General features: G+C 37.8%; 1 protein-coding gene across 1 annotated transcript in view; it reads left to right on the top strand.

Annotated features, from left to right (window-relative positions):
• SRFBP1 (serum response factor binding protein 1) overlaps positions 1–20,222 on the top strand; it is a 67,650-nt gene that overhangs the window by 8,966 nt on the left and 38,462 nt on the right. Inside the window, exons 2-3 of the mRNA XM_006764397.2 lie at positions 8,271–8,359; positions 9,385–9,457. Of these exons, the coding sequence (XP_006764460.1) occupies positions 8,271–8,359; positions 9,385–9,457 (162 nt within the window). The remainder of the gene's footprint in view (positions 1–8,270; positions 8,360–9,384; positions 9,458–20,222) is intronic.

The following is a 20,222-nucleotide window of genomic DNA, read 5'->3' as shown; positions in this document are numbered from 1 at the left end:
TATTGTAGTAACTATGTATGATGTTAGATGAATAGTTAGACTTTCTGGGGCGATGACTTCATAAGGCATGTAAATCACTAATCACTGCATTGTACATTTGAAACAATATTGTATGCCAGCTATAATTGGAAAATAAAGTAATTTTTTAAAATGGAAATATTATTTAAACACCTACTTTAAACTTTTAATGAAAGCATTCAAATGCAAAAAAAAAAAAAATCAACCCAAAGTAGTAGTTATGTTGTGGACCAAAGTTTGCTCTCAGCTTTGTAGATCAGAAACTTGCTGTTATCATCCTGAAAGTATAGCTCAATCTCTCAAAGCAAATTTGCATTAACCATAAGCTTATTAGAGACTATATTAAGGAGAAAGCCTGTTTATTAAGAAATATATCTAATGTAGACAGTAATGCTCACATTGTAAGCATACTTTTTTTCCTGTCTATTTGATTTACATCGGCTGCTTGGAATATAGAACCATAGAAAAGATTTTAATTGCATGATTCAGTGTTGGGCTATGATACGTCTGTCCCTATAATTGAGTTATTCCAGTACAATTTGGAATTTCCTTGAGTTGGACACTTCCAGCTTTTGCTTTCATGGTTCCCTTTCCTGTATTTATGTTGTTTTTCCCCATATGCTTACATGGTCTTTTTGCAAGTAGTGATATTAGCTTTCCACTTAATTTATTTTAGGTCATATTTTTGTACTGCCTGTCCAAAGGGAGATCCATGTTACATTACTATGTTCAGCTTTTACCAGGTTAACTGAGGCATCTGTAAATCTAGGTCAGTGATGGCAAACCTTTTGAGCTCAGCGTGTCAGCATTTTGAAAAACCCTAACTTAACTCTGGTGCCGTGTCACATATAGAAATTTTTTGATACTTGCAACCATAGTATAAAAAAGATTTATATTTTTGATATTTATTTTATATATTTAAATGCCATTTAACAAAGAAAAATCAACCCAAAAAAATTAGTACGTGTGTCACCTCTGACACGCGTGTCATAGGCTCGCCATCACTGGTCTAGGTTCTAGGTGACACCTCACTTTCAAGGGGTATGTGTGTGTGTGTGTGTCTGTGTGTGTGAGAGAGTAGAGATCTGTTAACTCTTTTCATCTGCTCTTGGAGATTATATTAAATTTATTTTGCTGCTTGGAAGCACTTTAGTTTAGGCTTCTCAGTCTTGATGATCATGACCTTCTAATTTGTCCTTCAGTTTCTGTCTTCAAACTCTTTCCACTTTTCTTTCATGTTTTTCTTCTGTCAGCACATTTCGTTTCCATTTCTATGCCTCTTTGCTCACATTTCTAGCCTTTCCCTTACAGACAGTATCATACTCTTATTGCATTTCTAACTATGAAAGTTCTATTTGCTTTTGGTTGGAAAATTCATCAAAGTGAATTTTCCAGCTCTCTAATGATATTGGTTGTTTTAGTCCTTTTTATTAACTTCAGCATTATTTATCAACCAGCATCATAATTTCTAGGTGCCAAATGATTTGGCACCCCTTGAAATTCTAACTAAAAGTCTATTGGTAGCTGTTCATCAGTTTTTCAAAAATAAATTTAAATACTTTGAGAAAATTAAGTGCTTTAGGCAAGCAGTTGTGAGAAAAATAAAAGTATAATTAGATTATTACATAAAGTGAGCGTGCTTTCTGTAAAAAAATAAACCTGTTAAACATTCTTCCTATTGTACATGAATGCTGAGGAAATTAACCTAGAAAAGTATTTTTTGATATTGGCATGAAACTAAGTACATGAAGCATTCCCTTTGCTTTTAGATTCCCTTATGTAGTAATGACAAACATAGTACTTCTTAAATTGGAATTTTAAAATTGGAGTCAAGCTTTCCCATGATTGGAATGTAACCGAGGACCAACTCTGCCCACTGCTTATTAGTTAAGTTTGGCTAACAGTGGTTAGTAAATGGTATATAATCTCATGCACCTGCAGGGTACAGCAGTTAGAAACATTTGCTAATATATTTTAAGGCAGAATTTATCACTTGTTGTTAATTTATTTATGAATGACTTAACTTTCAAAAAATGTATTACTAACCCTATTATGCTGTGCTTTTTCCCCCCCCACTTAAACCTAGTCAAAAAGGCTTTTCATTTATGTAAGTACTAGAGGCCCGGTGCATGAAATTCATGCACTCTGGGGGGGAGGGGGGATGGGTCCCTCAGCCCAGCCTGCGCCCTCTCGCTCTCCAGGAGCCCTCGGAGGGTTGTCTGACTGATGGCTTAGGCCTGCTCCCAATCCAGCAGTCAGACATCCTTAGTGCTGCCACAGAGGTGGGAGAGGCTCCTGCTATCGCCGCTGCACTCGCCAGCCTTGAGCCCGGCTCATGGCTTCTGGCTGAGTGGCACTTCCCCTGTGGGAGCGCACTCACCACCAATGGGCAGCTCCTGCGTTGAGCATCTGCCCCCTAGTGGGCAGTGTGCCTTATAGTCACCAGTCGTTTCGCCTTTTGGTCAATTTGCATATTGGCCTTTTATTATATAGGACTAGAGGCCCAGTGCACAAAATTTGTGCATGAGGGGGGTTCCCTCAGCCCGGCCTGCACCCTCTCCAGTCCGGGACTCCTCGGGGGATATCTGACTGTGTCTCGCAATCTGGGACCGCTGGCTCCTAACCTCTTGCAAAACCTGCCTGCCTGATCACCCCTAACTGCTCTCCTGTCAGCCTGATCACTCCTAACTGCCTCTGCCTTGCCCCACACCCGGGACCCAGAATTCCCTCCTCCGGCCAGTTGCAGACACCTGGGACCTGGGCTTTCCTCCCTCTAGCTGGCTGCATGCACCCAGGACCCGGGCCGGCTGCAGCCGCAGAGGACCGTGAGTGGGTGGCCTCATCCGGTCCGTAGCCACAGGCACCCGGGATTGTGGGGCAGGAGGCTTGTCCCTCTCCCAGGCCACAGCCTGGATGGTCCCCATTCCTCTCTCGTGAGCTCATTTGTGCCTGGCTGGTCCCCATTTGTGCCTGGCTAGTCCCCATTCCTCTTTCGTGAGCTCATTTGTGCCTGGCTGCTCCCATTCCTCTCTCCCCAGTGTTGAGTGTCTGAGCAGTTCCGGCGCGAGGGCATGAGGGCGTGATGACCATTTGCATATTAGCTCTTTATTATATAGGATGACTTTTTTCTAAATAGACCTAACTTTGAAACAGATTCCAAAGAGGTTAACCTCTCTATCTAGTGGAAAAGAAACCTAATTGCTCTGCATTCTGTTACTATACTATTCTTTTGAAATGGTGAATGAACAAGCGACTGTTTCTACCTTTCTGGTCATTTATTTAACAAATATTTATTGAACACACTTAACTGTATGTCACCCACTATTTTAGGTGTTAAGATATAATGTTGAGAAAAACAAGATACTTGACCTTCATTCAGTTGATAACTTACTGGGAGAACGACACATTAAATATCATCAGATTAAAAATAAAGTATTAAAATTAAATTATATATTCATGACAAGTTTTATATGTACTCTAAGTACTTATAATTGGGAATTTTGACTCAGGGAGCCCCAAAAATGACTTTACTGGGAAATGACAAATAGGCCAAAAATCAGAAGGATCAGATGTTAACAAGCTGACATGGGGAGGAAGAGCATATCTACCAGAGGAAACAATAAATGTGAAGACTTGCTGGTAGATGTGAGCAAGACAAAGGACTCAAAAAGAGCCCATGTGGCCATCTTAAGCAATTGGAAACCATTGAAGAGAGTGAAAGGAAGGTATGGCATTACATCTCTGTGTCAATAATGTATTCTTTTTTTAAAAAAAAATATATTTATTGGTTTCAGAGGAAAGGAGAGGGAGAGAGATAGAAACATCAGTGATGAGAGAGAATCACTGATTGGCTGCCTCCTGCACGCACCCCACTGGATATTGAGGCAGCAACCCAGGCATGTGCCCCTGGCCGGAATCGAACCTGGGACCCTTCAGTCCGCAGGCTGACGTTCCATCCACTGAGCCAAACCGGCTAGGGCTAATAATGTATTCTGACCGAGTTTCGGAAACTGGAGAGGGGCAAGAGTGGGGAAACGAGTTACCAAACTCAACTGGGATAGCTAGGTGAGGTCAAGATAGAAAAAGTGGTACAATTTGAGAGATAATTAGGAGAGAAAATTAACAGGACTTGGTAATAGATTTATTGTGAGAGATTTAGCAGTGAGAGCTATCTATAGTGAGCCCTAGGTTTATAACGAAAAGATTGTTCTATTCCTTGAAACATGAAACACCAATAAAGGGAGCCAGTTGGGGATGAAGAACATGGGTTCCAGTGTGAGGTGGAAGTGATTTTAAGCTACTCCAAAGGAGCTGTTGAGTAGGCAGTTGCACACTTGGGTCTGGAGCTGAAAGATATATCTCAGTTGAAGGTATAAATTTTTGAGTCATCTTTGTTTAGGTGGCAAATTGAAAAAATATATTCACACAATAAGATCACTTAGGGCCAAAAATGGATGGTGAAAGGTACAGCTGGCTTAGGACTGACCTTTGAACTTGGAACACTTCATGACATGAAATGGTGGATGAGCCTTCAAACAAGACCAAACTGGAGAGGCTAGAGGGCAGAAGGAAAACCAGGGGAGTATTCTGTCATGGGTCATGTAAACACTTGGAAAAGTGTTTCAAGAAGGAGGAAGTGATGAACAGTGTTAGATGCTTTTGAGATTTCAAGTAAAATGAAGCCTGAAAATTTCCTGTTGTATTCATGGTCATTTAGAAATCATTGGTGTCTTAGACACCACAAACTGGAATTATGTGGCATGAAAATGATAATGACTTTGAACATCTCTCAAAGCTTGGCTCTGAGGCAGTTGAAGACAGAGGGTGCTCCTCGTGAACTTTGTAGTGAGGATGTTTTGTTTGTCTTATGCTTAATGAAAGTGACTCAAACATGATAAAAATCAATGGGAATAATCCAGTTAAGAGATTGACAACGCTAGAAAGGAATAATGTATAGTGAGGGTTCTAGGATGGCAGAAAGGATGAGATTCAAAACAGTTAAAAGATTAACATGAGATATGTGTACGATTATTTCTTACTAGAGGCCCAGTCCATAAAATTTGTGCGCCTGGGGTAGGAGGGGCTCCCGCCACCACCTCTGTGCTCACCAGCTGTGAGTCCGGCTTCTGGCTGAGCTGCGCTCCCCCTGTGGGAGCATACTGACCACCAGGGGACAGCTCCTGCATTGAGCGTCTGCCCCCTGGTGGTCAGTCTGCATCATAGCAACCGGTTGTTCCACCATTTGGTCGATTTGCATATTAGCCTTTTATTATATAGGATAATACAACTTTATTAATAGAATAGTGTGAATGATGCAAATAAATTTGTATTAATGGTAGTAGAAAGATGATAGTCCCCATCTAATGTTTATTTTCTCAATGAAATTAAAAGAGAGATGAAAAGGAATATTAAATATTTTAGGAAAGCAGACAGGTTTAAAATAGTTATTGTAGAGTGAATTGACCAAAAAAAAAATACGTAGGATTGCTAGGAAGTGTAAAAGCCTGTTTGAGGTTAGTTAAGGTGAATTTATAGTAGATAGAATGTATTAAGTATTTCCTGGCTATTGGGATGCTGTGATAAAGAATTCAGAATGTTCTTTTTATTCAAGATTACTAAAGGGATTGCTAACCATAGGGGAATTTAAGGTATTGGCAAATGTTGATCATGTACCTAAATTGGAGGTACATGTTGATCATGTTGATCAAATTGGAGGTACAGTGTTGATCATGTACCTAGAGGAGGAAAATCAAAAGCAGAGGACTAACTGTTTGAGAGAAAGTACAGGGGTAAGTGAATTGCTGATCCAGTGAAGTCAGAGACAATTGTGGTGGGTGGAGTTGAATAAGCAAGCAGATAAAAATTGTAATCTTGCACTAGCTGGTTTGGCTCAGTGGATAGAGCGTCAGCCTGTGGACTGCGGGGTCCCAGGTTTGATTCTGGTCAAGGGCACATGCCTGGGTTGTGGGCTCAATCCCCAGTGTGGGGCGTGTTGGGCGTGCAGGAGGCAGCCGATCAATGATTCTCTCTCTTCATTGATGTTTCTATCACACCCTCCTCCCTTTCTCTCTGAAGTCAATAAAAATATATTTTAAAAAAATTGTAATCTTATGGAATATTTCAACTAATCATTTTAGAAATAGAATGGTTATAAGTGTTGAGGACTACAGTGTGACCTTGGAAGTGGGTCACTGAGATGGAATAGATTAGCTAATTAGAAAAGAGCACATCAAGAAGTGAGGATATATTGGGTGAGTTATTAAGTGGGCATTTCTGTCACTAAGAATGATGTCAAAACTTAGGGTGGAGAGAAATTATAAGTTGGTTGTCAGTATCTTCAATGTAATACAGAGCGTGAATGATATTCATGAAAGGTAAGAGAAGCTATTACAGCCAAATGCAAGAGCCTTGATATTGCTATTTTGGCAAGGGAATTTGTAGGATTGTGTATGCCAGGTACTCTTGAAAGACACAGAAATTACTATGTAAATATTGCAAATTCCCTGTCTTCTAGGAGCTCAAAAACTATAGGGAAAACAAACAAAACAAAACACTAAAAACAGCCACAGTGATTAATGACAGTATGGTGAAATAGAATCTACCTACAAAGTATATTTGGGACCCCAAGGATGGAGTGGTTTTCTCTAACTGAAGAAGTCATTGAAAGTTTATGGGAAAGATGCTATCTGAAATGAATTTTATGAAGTTCCTAACGTGGAGGAGGGGAAGAAAGACAATACAGGAGGAATTACAAGATGTATGGCTCCTAATAACAGACAAACATAAATTCAAAATGATAGCATCCCATTGTACTAAGTACTGTTATAACATGTAGTTTTTTATCATTAGAATATTCCCATCTCTTGGCCAATACAATTTTTTTTGTTTTTGTTTTTTTGTTCTTGGAATTCAGTATTGTTCTTTAGTGGGATGATTTAAAGCATGTACTGTGTATGTGTGTGAGCACACACAATGTGCCCTTGTGCTTTTGGCAATTCTTTTAAAGTTATGCCACAAATAAATTATTGCTAAAAATAAATGCAAGGGGTAATAAGTAAGTAAATATGATCACTTTCATGCATTTGCTTTTGTTAACACACTCATTCAATAAATTAAATTTCCATCATGATGGTTGAAGCTCTACTTTAAGTCACAAGGATACAAAGATTGATATGATGATCTCTGATCTCAGAAAACTCAGTTTATTATGTTCCAAGCCCAACAAGCTATAATAAGTATCTCATATAATAAAAGGCTAATATGCAAATAGACCAAACGTTGGAACCGGAACAACCGAACCGGTTGCTATGACATGCGCTGACCACCAGGGGACATGCATGGAACATTGTGGGTGTTGGCCGTGGTGGGATGGTGGAGCAGGTGAGTGGGAGCACTAGACCAAGGCAGGGTGCTGGTCGCTGTTATCAGGGCGAGCCTCTGGTGGTTACTGAAAATCCTTTGCTCCTGTGAATGCCGCAGTCCTGCCCAGGGCCAGCGCCTGCCCGCTTGCACCCACTGCTGGCGCCGGAGCCACTGCTCACACGTACTGCCGGCACCTGGCACTGGCCCTGATAGCTTGGTGCTGTCCGCTGGTGCAAGGGGCGGCTGCCGGCCCTGACCGCCCCTCAGGGCTTCTCCACCTCCCCCTGCTTCTGAGGGGAGATTGGGGCCAGCAGCCGCCAGAGCCACCGCTCACACCCACTGCCAGCGCCGGCCTCACTCACACCTGCAGCCGGTGCCAGAGCCGCCACTCCCACCTGCTACCAGTGCTGGTGCACCAGTCCCAATCACTCAGCACCATCAGTGGCTGCGAGTGGCGGCTGCTGGCCCTGGTCGCCCCGAGGGCTTCTCCACCTCCCCCTGCTCCTGAGGGGCGGTGGGAGCAGTGCTGCCGGCACACAGGCCGAGGATGGGCTCCTATGCATACTGCAGCCTTGCGGCCCACAGTTCCTTGCAAGGTGCACGAATTTGTGCACTGGGCCCCTACTAATATTAAAATACTAATCATTGGGAATGCTGTGACTTTTTTGTAAGATAACTTCTTTCTCTTGAGTCCTCAGACACATTTTAAAATGTTGATGTATTCCTTTATTCACTCTTAGTTGAAAATGTTTGATTTCATCCAACTAGAAATATAGTTAACCAAAATTTTGGATAAAGTGGTAGACTTTGCCTATAATATTAAGACTCAAAATAAAGTATGTTTCTTTTTGAATTAATAACCTTTCAAATTTTGGCTTTATTCTTCAAAGGTTGTGAAGATGAGAAAAGAAGTGAAGAGAATCCGAGTTTTGGTTATCCGAAAACTTGTCAGAAGTGTTAGCAGACTGAAGTCAAAAAAGTTAGTCATTTCAAGTTATGGCCTTCTGACTGATAAAATGTCAAAAATTGTTTTTATTCAATATTTACAAAATTTGAGGGTGGGACCTAAGAGGGATAATTAAATATCTTACTCATGCAGCACTTTTAAAAAAAATATTTAGAGAGGATCTGAGTGAGATAAAATGTGCTGTGTCAGCATGTTACATGGTTTGAATCATATTTGCTTAAAATACATGATGAATTCTGCTGCTATTTTTTTCAAAAATCTCTTTGACCTTTTCAAAATGAAAGTCCTTCGGGGTTATGTATGTGTTTTTTGTTGTTAGAAGTTATCTTAAGATGTGGTATAGTTGAGCAAATCTAGTAATACCTTTTGTGAATCAGTTGTAAAAATTTATATCACTTTGTTTCTTGAATTGCTAATTAATTTAAAATCTTCAGTACCTTGTGGAAGTGTTTATCAAGACATTGTGTTCCATCTAATTTTTCGAAAAAATAGTATTTTGTATTTTCAGTGTTACTGGTATTAGAGAAAAAGTATGTTGTTTAAAGTCTTCAAATGTGATTTGCTCCTGATTAATTTTTAGTGCTTTCTTTCATAAATGTTGCAGAAGATGGGTTTCCTCTCTGATATAATCAGATATTTGACATCTTTGTATGTTCTTTTAATTCCAGAGAACAAGTTTTTATTTAATAAAATTATATCTAATCTTTAGCTGTAGCTTATGGACCTTATATTAAATACAATGTGCTGTTAACTGATTAATTAAAAAGTATTATTTGGCCTTCCCGTTAAGGAATTAGAAGGCAAACAGCAGCAATAATTTTTAATATTATGCCAGGATAATGCCTGGTATTGCCAAGAACTTGAGTTTACTAATAGAATTGGGATATATGTTGGAAGGGGAGAAAGCAGTGCGGGATGACTTTGATTGTTATTTAGAGATTTATGATATTTTTCTAAAAGAAATGAGACTTTTCGTTATGATATGAGTCTGTAATAAATGCTTTTCCTGTCTACATGTTGTAATGTATTTTTTGCAGGGGTACTGAAGATGCGCTGTTAAAAAACCAAAGGCGGGCACAACGATTACTTGAAGAAATTCATGCCATGAAGGTAAGGACTTGTGCAGCTGTGTGTATGCGTGTGTTTCTGTCTCTCTCAGTCTGCATTTTGTGTGTGTGTGTTGGGTTACTTATTTGAATATTATTGTAGGTTGACCAAGACTTATTTTATGGGTCTGTTTGGTGAAGAATGTAGCACATTTAGAAAATAGTAATATGTTGAAGCTTGCATTTTCTTTTTCACTGAATTTGTTAAAGTACTTGACTAATTTGCGTCAAAATACTGCCAAAATAAACTCATCTGTGTTTAATAATGCCTCATGCCTAAGGTTTTTATTTTTACTGTAACTTTAGGCATGTAGTCTAAGTTAAGTTCAAGAATTGAAGTGTTCATGCTATTTGGTAATGTGGATGGGGATATTGGTGGCTGACATCATGCTTTGCCTATTGCCAACTCAATAAATTTTTGTGTGATGGTGTCAGCATTTTATTCAGCTCTGTAGTAACTCGAAATAAAATTAGTATTGGACCAAAATGATCCATATTTTCGTTTCTTTCAGCCAGACTCTTCACTAGCATAATTTTTAGGTCTTCTCACTGCTCTTACTTTGTGGAAACTTTCATTTACCAAATGACATACTATTAAATGTCTGGGAGACTTTTTCATTGCAGAACTTAAAAACAACATTTGGTACTAGCAATTATCTTAATTGTAGGGTCATTTTGCATGTATGTTTGACTATTACATTTTAGTATAACTTCCAAGAGTTTTTTTTGTGTGTTTTTTTAATTTTACTGATTTTGAGAGGAAAGGAGAGAGAGAGAGAGAGAGAGAGAGAGAGAGAGAGAGAGAGAGAGAAACATCAGTGATGAGAGAAAATCATTCATCGGCTGCCTCCTGCACACCCCCATTGGGGATTAAGCTGTGACCTCCTGGTTTATAGACTGATGTTCAACCACTGAGCAACACTGGCTGGGCACTTCCAAGTTTTGAAATAGATAAAAGAATGATTGCACTCTCTAAAACTGTTTTAATTGAGTTAAATTATCAAAGTTTCTCACTGTTTTTTTTTTCTTTTGAAGGGATAGTAAAGTATTTTATAGGTCAGTTATTTTTCACAGTTAATCTGAGTAGAAACAGATATAGGACATCATTTCTTTTTGGGGTGAGGTGTTTTTATTTTTTCATTTGTGTGTGTGTCTGTGGCATTATTTTTAGTTGCAGGACTACAAAATTTATGAAATACATTTGATTTATCCTCTCTAATGTTTTTTTTTTAAATATATATTTTATTGAGTTTTTACAGAGAGAAGGGAGAGAGAGAGCTAGAAACATCGATGAGAGAGAAACATCGATCAGCTGCCTCCTGCACATCTCCTACTGGGGATGTGCCTGCAACTCAGGTACATGCCCTTGACCGGAATCGAACCTGGGACCTTTCAGTCCACAGACTGACGCTCTATCCACTGAGCCAAACCGGTTTCGGCCTCTCTAATATTTTAATCCCTCTTTTCCCCCCTAGTTATTCAGTCAAAATACTCTATGTTTGCCTCCTAATTGTCATTTGTGTCATTTTGAATGATACATCATTTAGGCTTTTTCATATACCTTTTATTTCTCATGAAATTCAAATGAGAGATGAAATGTTTGGATACTCTTGTTTTGAGGATAACTCTAAGATAAGAAGTTATTGTGTATCCCGTTGTGTCTTTCATTTTCTCTTAATCAAGGTCCTTACTGAATTATTACATTCCTTACCTATATTTTTTCCCGTAATTTCTTCTGAATTGTCATTTTTGTAGTCCTTAATTATTCAAAGGCTTTGAGCTACTATATAATTGCTGATTTTATTTTTCCATGGAAAGGATACCTTATAATATAATAGGCCTATGTGTAGTATGTGAGACTCTTTAAACAAAAGATATTCATTAATCTTCAGAGTACTTTCCTTCTGTAACTCTCAATAATTAATTTAATTTAAAGTTAATCAGAAAAACAAATTGTCTTAATTTATCTATATGTGCAACTTGTTTTCTTTTATTCTTAAACCTCATCAGGAATAGCAAATCAGACTCAGTGAGAAAGTTCTTAGGTTTGCAACATTACTGTATCACATTCATAGTTTTATTTTGTGTGTATATGTGATTTATATAAGACCACTGTGGAATTGTTGCCTCATAAAAAGCCAAAATGCATAGCCTGTATAGTTTTGGAATTCATAAAATTAATAGTATATACATATTTTGTCCCCTTGTATTCGTGTCAGTGGGTTAGGATGGTCTGAATTGGATGCTATGAATTAAACTTTTTTTTTTGTAATGCTTTTTAAAAGTTGGATTAAATTTAAATATAAAAAACAGAAAAAAAAGAGTAAGACTATGTTTGCTTTTCTTACACGTCTAATTTTACTCCTCATTTATGATTCTTTTAATGGTCTACTTTTCTAAAAGAAACAAATATATAGAGCATTTTTTAAGTGAATGGTCATTTGAAATTTCTTAAAGAACAGTTTATCATATACATGGGAGTATCAAAGAAATAGTCACAAAACAGGAAACTCACAGTCTCAATTAAATTTGAAGAAAAACCTCTACTTATTCATTTTTCCAGATGAATTTTTTCCTTGGCTCATATACCACTATATTTTTATAGTCTTGTTCATGACATACTGTCCTATACTTGCTTTCTATGATAATAGGGTATTTTGTTGCAAGATGACTTCCTCAAGGAGAAAACCTAAAATATTTTTAGAAATGGGAGTTTGTTTATTTCTGGCCAAGAGAAAAAAGGGGGGCCTGATCTTTCTCTCTTTTTTTTAATGTTATTTTATTGATTGCAGAGAGGAAGGGAGAGCAAAAGAAGAGATAGAAACATCAATGATAAGAGGGAATCATTGATTGGCTGTCTCCTGCACATCAAACTAAGGCCGCAACCCAGGCATGTGCCCTTGATTGGAATCAAATCTGGGACCCTTTGGTCCTCAGGCCAACACTCTATCCACTGAGCCAAACTGGCTAGGGTGGAGGGCTTGATCTTTATGATACTATGAAATCATAGGTTCTAATTTTGTAGATATAATATATGAATACCAACTCTGTTGCCTTTTCTAATAGTATTCCTACTTTTAACTCTGACACTAGTGTAAATTCTGGCTTCTGAAACAGTTTCTTTTTCTTGGAAATTAAAGTAGCTGGTCAACTTTTATAGATCCCAAAGTTATTTAGCTAAAGAAAAAAATAGTAAAATTAAGGCAGACAATGAAATTAATATAAGTATACAAGAAATCCCTTCCTTAATAATAAAGGCAATATAACTAGCTTCTTCTGTGACTATTTACTATGTGCATGATACTGTGTTAATTTTTTTGTATGAAAGCTTAAAAAGAAATTTGCCATAAGGTATAAGATGCCTTATTTGTCCTCTGTTTTATATTCAGTATCTCATGAGATAGGTGTCATTTTTCTTACTATCTTACAGAATAGGAAACCAAGTCTTAGAGAATTTAAGCAACTTGCCCAAGGTCAAGAAGTTGTTGGGCTTCCTAACTAAAAGCTAATGGCCTAGGCAGTTTTACTGTGCTTCTTCAGTAAACCAGGACTTCTGAAATACACTCTACTTTCCTAGAGGCCAGATGAGGTAATGTAATAACCATGACAGCTGCCCTCTAAGACAAAAAGACCCAAAGGAGGTGTGCCACACATGTTCAGATTCTTTAATTCCTCAGAACTACATGCATATGCCGTTACCTCACGCTGGTTTCTGTGTGTGTTTTTTTAACTTCCTTCTCTCTGAGGCCATGACTTTTCCTATACTGAGTATTCCTGTAGAGTGAGAACTCGAATGTTATTCTGTAAGACTTGGCTCTGCCTGCTACTCTTTATTTTAAAACTCCTTTTGTTTCATTCTTTTCTAAGTTTACATGCTCAAATCTCTGTTATTAAGCGTATCTTTAAAGCACCTTTGCTTATGCTCTTCATGGCCTGTTTCTAAGTGGTTGTCATTGGTAGATCACAGATGGGAAAAGAGTTGTAGATTATGATCTGTTGCTATTACGCAAAGTCAAATAGCATAATATGTAAACAAAATAACATATCACATCTTTTGCATTTCATTTCACCACAGCTATAAAATGAGCACAATCTTATTTCAAAGGACATATTTAGAAGGGTTCTATTGTGAACATTCTTCAGATAAGGCCTTTGCCCTTGAATTGTATGTTTATCATATATGTCATATATTAATTAGAATTTTGTGATATTTCTGGTTCTATATATGTTTTCAAAATGTATTGAGTTTTTTTCTCTGTAATTTTACATGCTATGATTTTGTTAGTTTTTTTTTTCATATGGATTCTTAAAAAGAAGTTTGCCATATGGCCCTGGCCAGGTAGCTTAGTTGGTTGGAGTGTCATCCTGTACACCAAAAGGTTTGATTGTTGGTCAGGGCACATACGTAGGTTGCAGGTTCTATCCCCCTCTAAAAATCAATAAGAAAACATATCCTCAAGGTGAGGATTAAAAAAACAAAAACAAAAAAGTTTGCCATATGGTAAAACATGCCTTATTTATCTTGCAAGTATACCATTTTAATTGTGTCAAATTAACATTTAATTCATTTATTCTATTAAAATAATAGTATTAAGAGGTATTCTTCATCTAAGATTATGATTTGTTGTTGTTAATCCTCTCCTGAGGATATTTTTTCCATTGATTTTTAGAGTGTAAGAAGGAAGAGGGAGGACAAGAGTGGGGGAGAGGGGGAAAGAGAAGCATCAATGTGAGAGAAACCTGAAATCTAGGTAATGTGCCCATGACTGGAATTGAACCCATGACTCTTCAGTGGATAGGCTGACACTCTAACCACTGGGTCACACTGACAAGGGCAGATTAGAATTATTTTTGAGTTTTATCTTTTATTTGTAAGCTAATACAAAAATCATTTTGTCAAATCAGATTCATATGTTAGAGATATTACCTAGAATCCACCTTTACTGATCATTTCAAGGATACATGCAATCAGGAGGCACAGGTAAAGATCTGGGACTCGGAGTGATTCCACAGGTCCTTCCTTTCTACATCAGACATGCACTTTCTTGCCCAGAGTAGATGAAATCTCTAAGTAGGAAGTCTAGTTATGATCTCATCACAGAGGGAGTTTAGATTTTGAAGCTTTCCCATTCTGTACCCCAAGGTTGTGTAGCTTAGGTAATATTTTCAGTGTGCCATACCTTAGAAATCCTTAGATTCTAGGTTTGTGTACTGTAAACATCCTTAACTAGGGAAAGGAACATTCTTCAGATAAGGCCTTTCCTTCTAACAAAAGTCATTAGTTTGTTTACCAGGAGGACCAGTTATCAGCAAATTAACAAAGAGATTAAACTCCATCACCTACTTATACTTGAGTTTCCTCCCAGTAAAGAAGTGATTGCCCAGGACAGCTGTTTTAATTCTTCCTTCTCTGATTTGTAAGTCTTCCTTTGACCTTTTCCCACTTCTTTTGTTTATATCTCCTTCCAATGTTTTGGAAACTATTTTAAACCTGGAGAAAAATTATAATGCTACAATGTAAAGTAGTAATACATTGTATCACATCTAGTTTGTCCCTTTACTGGTGAGGCTTAGTTCCAATCGCTTGGTATAGAGCAGGGGTGTGGAACCTTTTTGCTGCCAAGGGCCATTTGGGTATTTGTAGCATCATTTGTGGGCCATACACAATTATCAACTTAAAAATCAGCCTGCTATATTTGGTCAAACATTTAATTAACTCACCCCTAATGCCTTGAAAGGGCCAGAATAAATGATTTTGTGGGCTTTATATGGCCTGGCCCTCAGGCCTGCAGTTCCTCACTCCTGGTTAGATGTTATCTGCCAGATTTCTTCTTTTTCCTGTTTGCAATTATTAAGTAACTAGAGGCCCGGTGCATGAAATTCAGCATGGGTGGGGTCCTTAGGCCTGACCAGCGATCAGGGCTGATCAGGTTCCCTGTCTTTCTGCCTCCTTCTTCACTCACCACCCAAGTCTGCCACCACCCATCCCCAGTTCCCTGGCCCCGATCGGGCCATTGGGACCTGCTGGCCAGGGAGAGGGACCGGGAGGTTGGCCGACAGGCCCTGATCAGGTGACCTGGGCCTGCCGGCCGGGGGGAAGGGCCAACCACAACCACAGCGGGTGGGTGGCAGGCCAGTTGGGTCCTGCCAGCCGGGTGGAGGGACCCAGGAGGTGGGCCACCAGCTCCAAGGAGTGTGCCAACCCTTGGTCTCCCTGGGAAAGGGGCCACGTCTGCCGCCACCCACCCCTGGTTTCCCATCCCAGCATGGGGACCCAGCTCAGATCAGGCGATCGGGGCCTGCCGGCCGTGAGGGAAAAATCAGGAGGTTGGCCGGCAGTCTCCATTGGCGACTAGGGCCAGGGGCCTGGGGACAGCTCCTGGGTTGAGCGTCTGCCCTCTGGTGGTCAGTGCGTGTCATAGCGACCAATCTGGTGGTTTCGGTCGTTCCATCATAATGGTTGCTTAGGCTTTTATATATATAGATCTGTGAGGTGATAATTTTGAAACTTAATATTCTGTAGTCTTTCACCCAGTAGTGACTGATACTTTGTGACTTAATCAGTTAATTGTTTCTTTTCTGCTGGAATTTTTTATTTTTTATTTCTCTAATAAGATTTTAAATTTTTTTTTTTTTTTACAATATTGAAGATAGTGCTAATAGCCATTTTTCTCTATGGAGTATGGGTTCTTGACTTCCTGCAGGAAAGATTTCACAACAAGATTCCGGGTGATTTTGAAGTATGTTAATAAAGCTGGAGACAGTGAAACTGAGGGGGGCTCAGGATAGAAGAAGCAACAGGAGAGAGACTAGGTGGGGCTGCTTTGGCTCCCTAGAAACATTATGGGAAAGAAGAGAGCCAAGGAGGTGCTGCTGCTAGCTCACTGGAGAGTTAGAGAACAGGAGGCCTTAGGGACAGGGTCGGGGGTTAGCCCAGGATGTGCAGCCACTGTCCATTGCTCCCCTGGTTGCAAGTCTCATGGGGTCCCTTAGGGTTAAGGAGATGCAGGCCTGTGGAGGAAGAGAAAGGTGCGGGCGTGTTCTTAGGAGGGAGCACACACAAGTTTTGGTGATCTTAATGTATGTTGCGATTTAATTTTTTTTTTCTGTCAACATAAGTTTTTATTTATTTGGATAAATACCTAGAAGTAGTATACTGGATTTTATATGACAAGTTTACATTTAATTTTTTAAAAATTTCCAAATACTTTTCTATATACCGTTTTTCATTCTTGCAATCATGTGTGAGAATTCCAGTTACTCCTATCACATAAGATGTGATAGCAATATTTTTTAACGTGTAGACCACTAATAACTAATAATTCAACATCCTTTCCCGTGATTGTTGCCATTCTTGTATTTTATTTGGTGAGTAAATTTAATTTTTTACAATAATTTTTTAATAATGTTAATCTTTTTATTGTGTATTTCTGGAGGATTATGATGTAGTTGAATGTAAAAATGAGAGAAAACTTTGTATAGCAATTACAAACCTGTGCTTTGTGAATATTGTGAGAGGAATGAATGATATTGTTAATCCACAAAGATCGTAAGAGAATAGCTAATAGTCTGAAAATTGAATAAAGCTGTTTTAGTACTTGACAGTTTGAAGTTTTCAGCTATGTGACTATAGTTATGAACTGGATTAATTGTTTGCAACAGTCTTCAGAGCAGTTGGAACAGAGCAGTGTTCTTTAGATATGTTTGCCTATGTTTTTGTCAGAACATATAAAATCTTATTATCTAACACCGCTGTGCATAGGCCGAAAGAAGAAAAACAAACAAAAAAGTGGAATGAGTATGAATTGAAAAGTACAAAACTGAATTCTAAGTCTTGGAATTGAGGTTATAAACTTTGACCTCTGTAGGCTTTAGTTTCTTCATCCACAAAATTAAGATGATTGCGTAGATATTTTTTAAGTCATTTGCTCCCGTGTCCTATTTAATCTCAACTAGATTGGAATTTACTACCTTTTATTGCTTCTTAAGGCAGAACAAGATGCCCTGATTTAATATTCTTTTGTACTCAGCTTGTGACATTTGAAATGATCAACAGGAAGTCATAGTGGTTTTAAAAGATCATTATATATATACTGCTCTCCTCACACACATGAAACAACATTTAGAAACAGATCATCTTGTTGGAATCCCAGTTTGCTTCCTGGCATGTGGTTTCTACAGCTTTAAGCCAGTATTTTGAATAAGTCCTCTAACCTTTAGCAGTGTTACATTTTTAATATATAGGGGTCATGATTTTCACTGTAGGCTATGTTGATATAAAGATGTTATATTAAGCATATGGTGGCCTTAAAATATTTTTATATTTTAAATTAAGAGCAGTTGTGACAAATAAAAATGGTATGCACCCCTGGTTTTGAAACTATTTGATTCTATTTGAAAACGGGAAAAGTTATAGATCCTTGTTGACAAAAGTGATGAAAATGCTATTACCGTTTACTCAGTCATTATACACACTTAATTTTAAAATAATAAACTCAGAGGCTTCTGAGTATGTGAATAGGAATTAGTGTGGGAACAGGAAGTAAGAAAGGATTTTCACGAGGTTTTGGTCAAAAATATTTTTTATCTCTTTTTGTTTTATTTTGATTTTTTTTTTAAGTTTTGTAATTCTGCAAATTTGAACTTACAACCTTGGCGGAATGTTCCTCCTAATTGTGCAAGTATCCAAAGCCCTTTTCAACTGTTAATTTAACAAATTTGGACAACCAATACTACTATCATAATGTTAGCATGAAATAATGTGGTGATTGAGAAAAGAGGCAAATATTACAACATAGTTTGTTTGAAACACACAATGGGAGACATAGAGTCCTAGAGAAGTCAGTAATAAGAACAATAAATAACTAGTCTAGAAAATGGGCTTTTCTTTTTTATTCAACTGGGATGTCACCTGAATTTGGGATTAAACAGAGACACATTATTTTTAAACATTTATACTCATACCCAGCCTGTATGGCTCAGTTGGTTGAGCATTGGCCCATGCACCAGGAGGTCACCAGGAGGTCACCAGTTCGATTTCTGGTCAGGACACATGCCCAGGCTTTGGGTTCCATCCCCAGGAAAGGGTATGCAGGGGGTCAGCCAGGATATGCAGGGTCAGTCAATTGGTTTCTTTTCCATCAATGTTTCAGTCTCTCCCTGTCATTTTCTCTCAAACAAATTAAAAATATAAATAAATAAACATTTATACTCACTAACATGCCCACATAGTTTACATTGTTAGATTTCTGTTGTAATGGGAACCATGCATTCTTTCCCCCCATATGTTAGAGTAGCTAATGTTAGTATTTTGCTACTCAAAGCGTTAATATCTTGTGACAACAAGAGAAACTCAGTAGTGTTCTATTTTTTTCCTTAAATATGAAGTTTATTCTGTTTTCTCTACCTGCTATTAAATTATAAAAATGGTTCTTTGGCAGTTTGCAATGAAAATGTATACTTTACTAATATTCTTGCCCTTCTTCTGTATAAAAACTAACCAACCCTTTAAAAGGTATATTAAGGTAAGAAAGTAAGGAGAGATCTTCACTTTTTTAATTCTTAATTTCTGGTGAAACTCAATATATTAAAATAGAACTTGTGGGTTTTAGTTGTCATTAATAATTCTGTTGTTCACTATCTAAGATAGCATGCCAGTTTATTAATGATCATATATCTCTTAAGATTCATAAAATTTGCAACCAGAAAAGAAAAAGAAAAACTAAAAATTTAAAGAAAGACTAGGAATTTCAAGAATAGTTATTACAAATTCCATGTTATATGTTTAGGCTAGTTAAATAAGTTTTAATTTACAACCTCCATGTTTATAGATGAATAGATTTTTGCTGCAAGGGAACATACGATTCTGTGGGAAATAAGCATAGGAATCTCTCTGTGATATATACTATACTTATATTATAATCAGAGTTTCAGGAACCTAGAGAAGGGATTAGTTAATTAACAGGATTTAGGGGAGACCTTACAGAATGGGAAGTACTGGGTTGGAACTTGAAAAATACATATGATTCTGCTTTGGAAAAGGCAGTCCAGGTAAATAGAGCACACCGAGAAGAAAGTATATAGATCTGAAAATACTTGGTGTGATTTGGAAGAGCTGCTCAGTACTTAACTTCTTATACAATATTTAGCACATTGAAATATATTTATTTCTTTAAATGTCTCCTCTTTTGAGGGTAGAATGTTGTCTTTTTATCTCCAGTGCTTAGTGTACTAATTGGCATAAAGCAGCCATTTAGCAAGTATTTCTTCAGTAGTCAATGTCATGGCTGGAATATGAAATGGATAGAGGACCAAAAGGTTAAAGATAGTGGCTTAATGGTAGATGAGATCATCATTTAAAGCCTTTAGGAAATATGGATGATGAAAGGTTTTTAAGTAGTCATATGTATTTTCTAGAAAGACAAATGTGAAGGAGAGTGGAGGATTGATTGGAGGGGAGATAACTGATTAGGAAACAATGACTGAATTACTTTTTCCATGCGCTAAGGAGACATCTATTAAGCCTATCTTTATGGAATGTAATGTGCAATGTAATTCATTGTTCTTGCTCTGCAAAAGTATTATACTATCAGAGAAGGGCTGGTATGCATACTTTTTTTTTAATTGTTTTATTGCTTAAAGTATTACAAAGAGTATTACATATGTCTCCTTTTTTTCCCACCCTTGACAAATCCCCTAGCCACCCCTACTTCCCCGTATCTTATGTCCATTGGTTATGCTTATATGCATGCATACAAGTCCTTCGGTTG

This window comes from Myotis davidii, unplaced genomic scaffold (assembly GCF_000327345.1).
Source record: "Myotis davidii unplaced genomic scaffold, ASM32734v1 scaffold159, whole genome shotgun sequence".
In the NCBI taxonomy this organism is placed as follows: Eukaryota; Metazoa; Chordata; class Mammalia; order Chiroptera; family Vespertilionidae; genus Myotis; species Myotis davidii.
The sequence above is the reverse complement of the archived record's forward strand: the minus strand, read 5'-3'. Positions and strand labels throughout refer to the sequence as shown.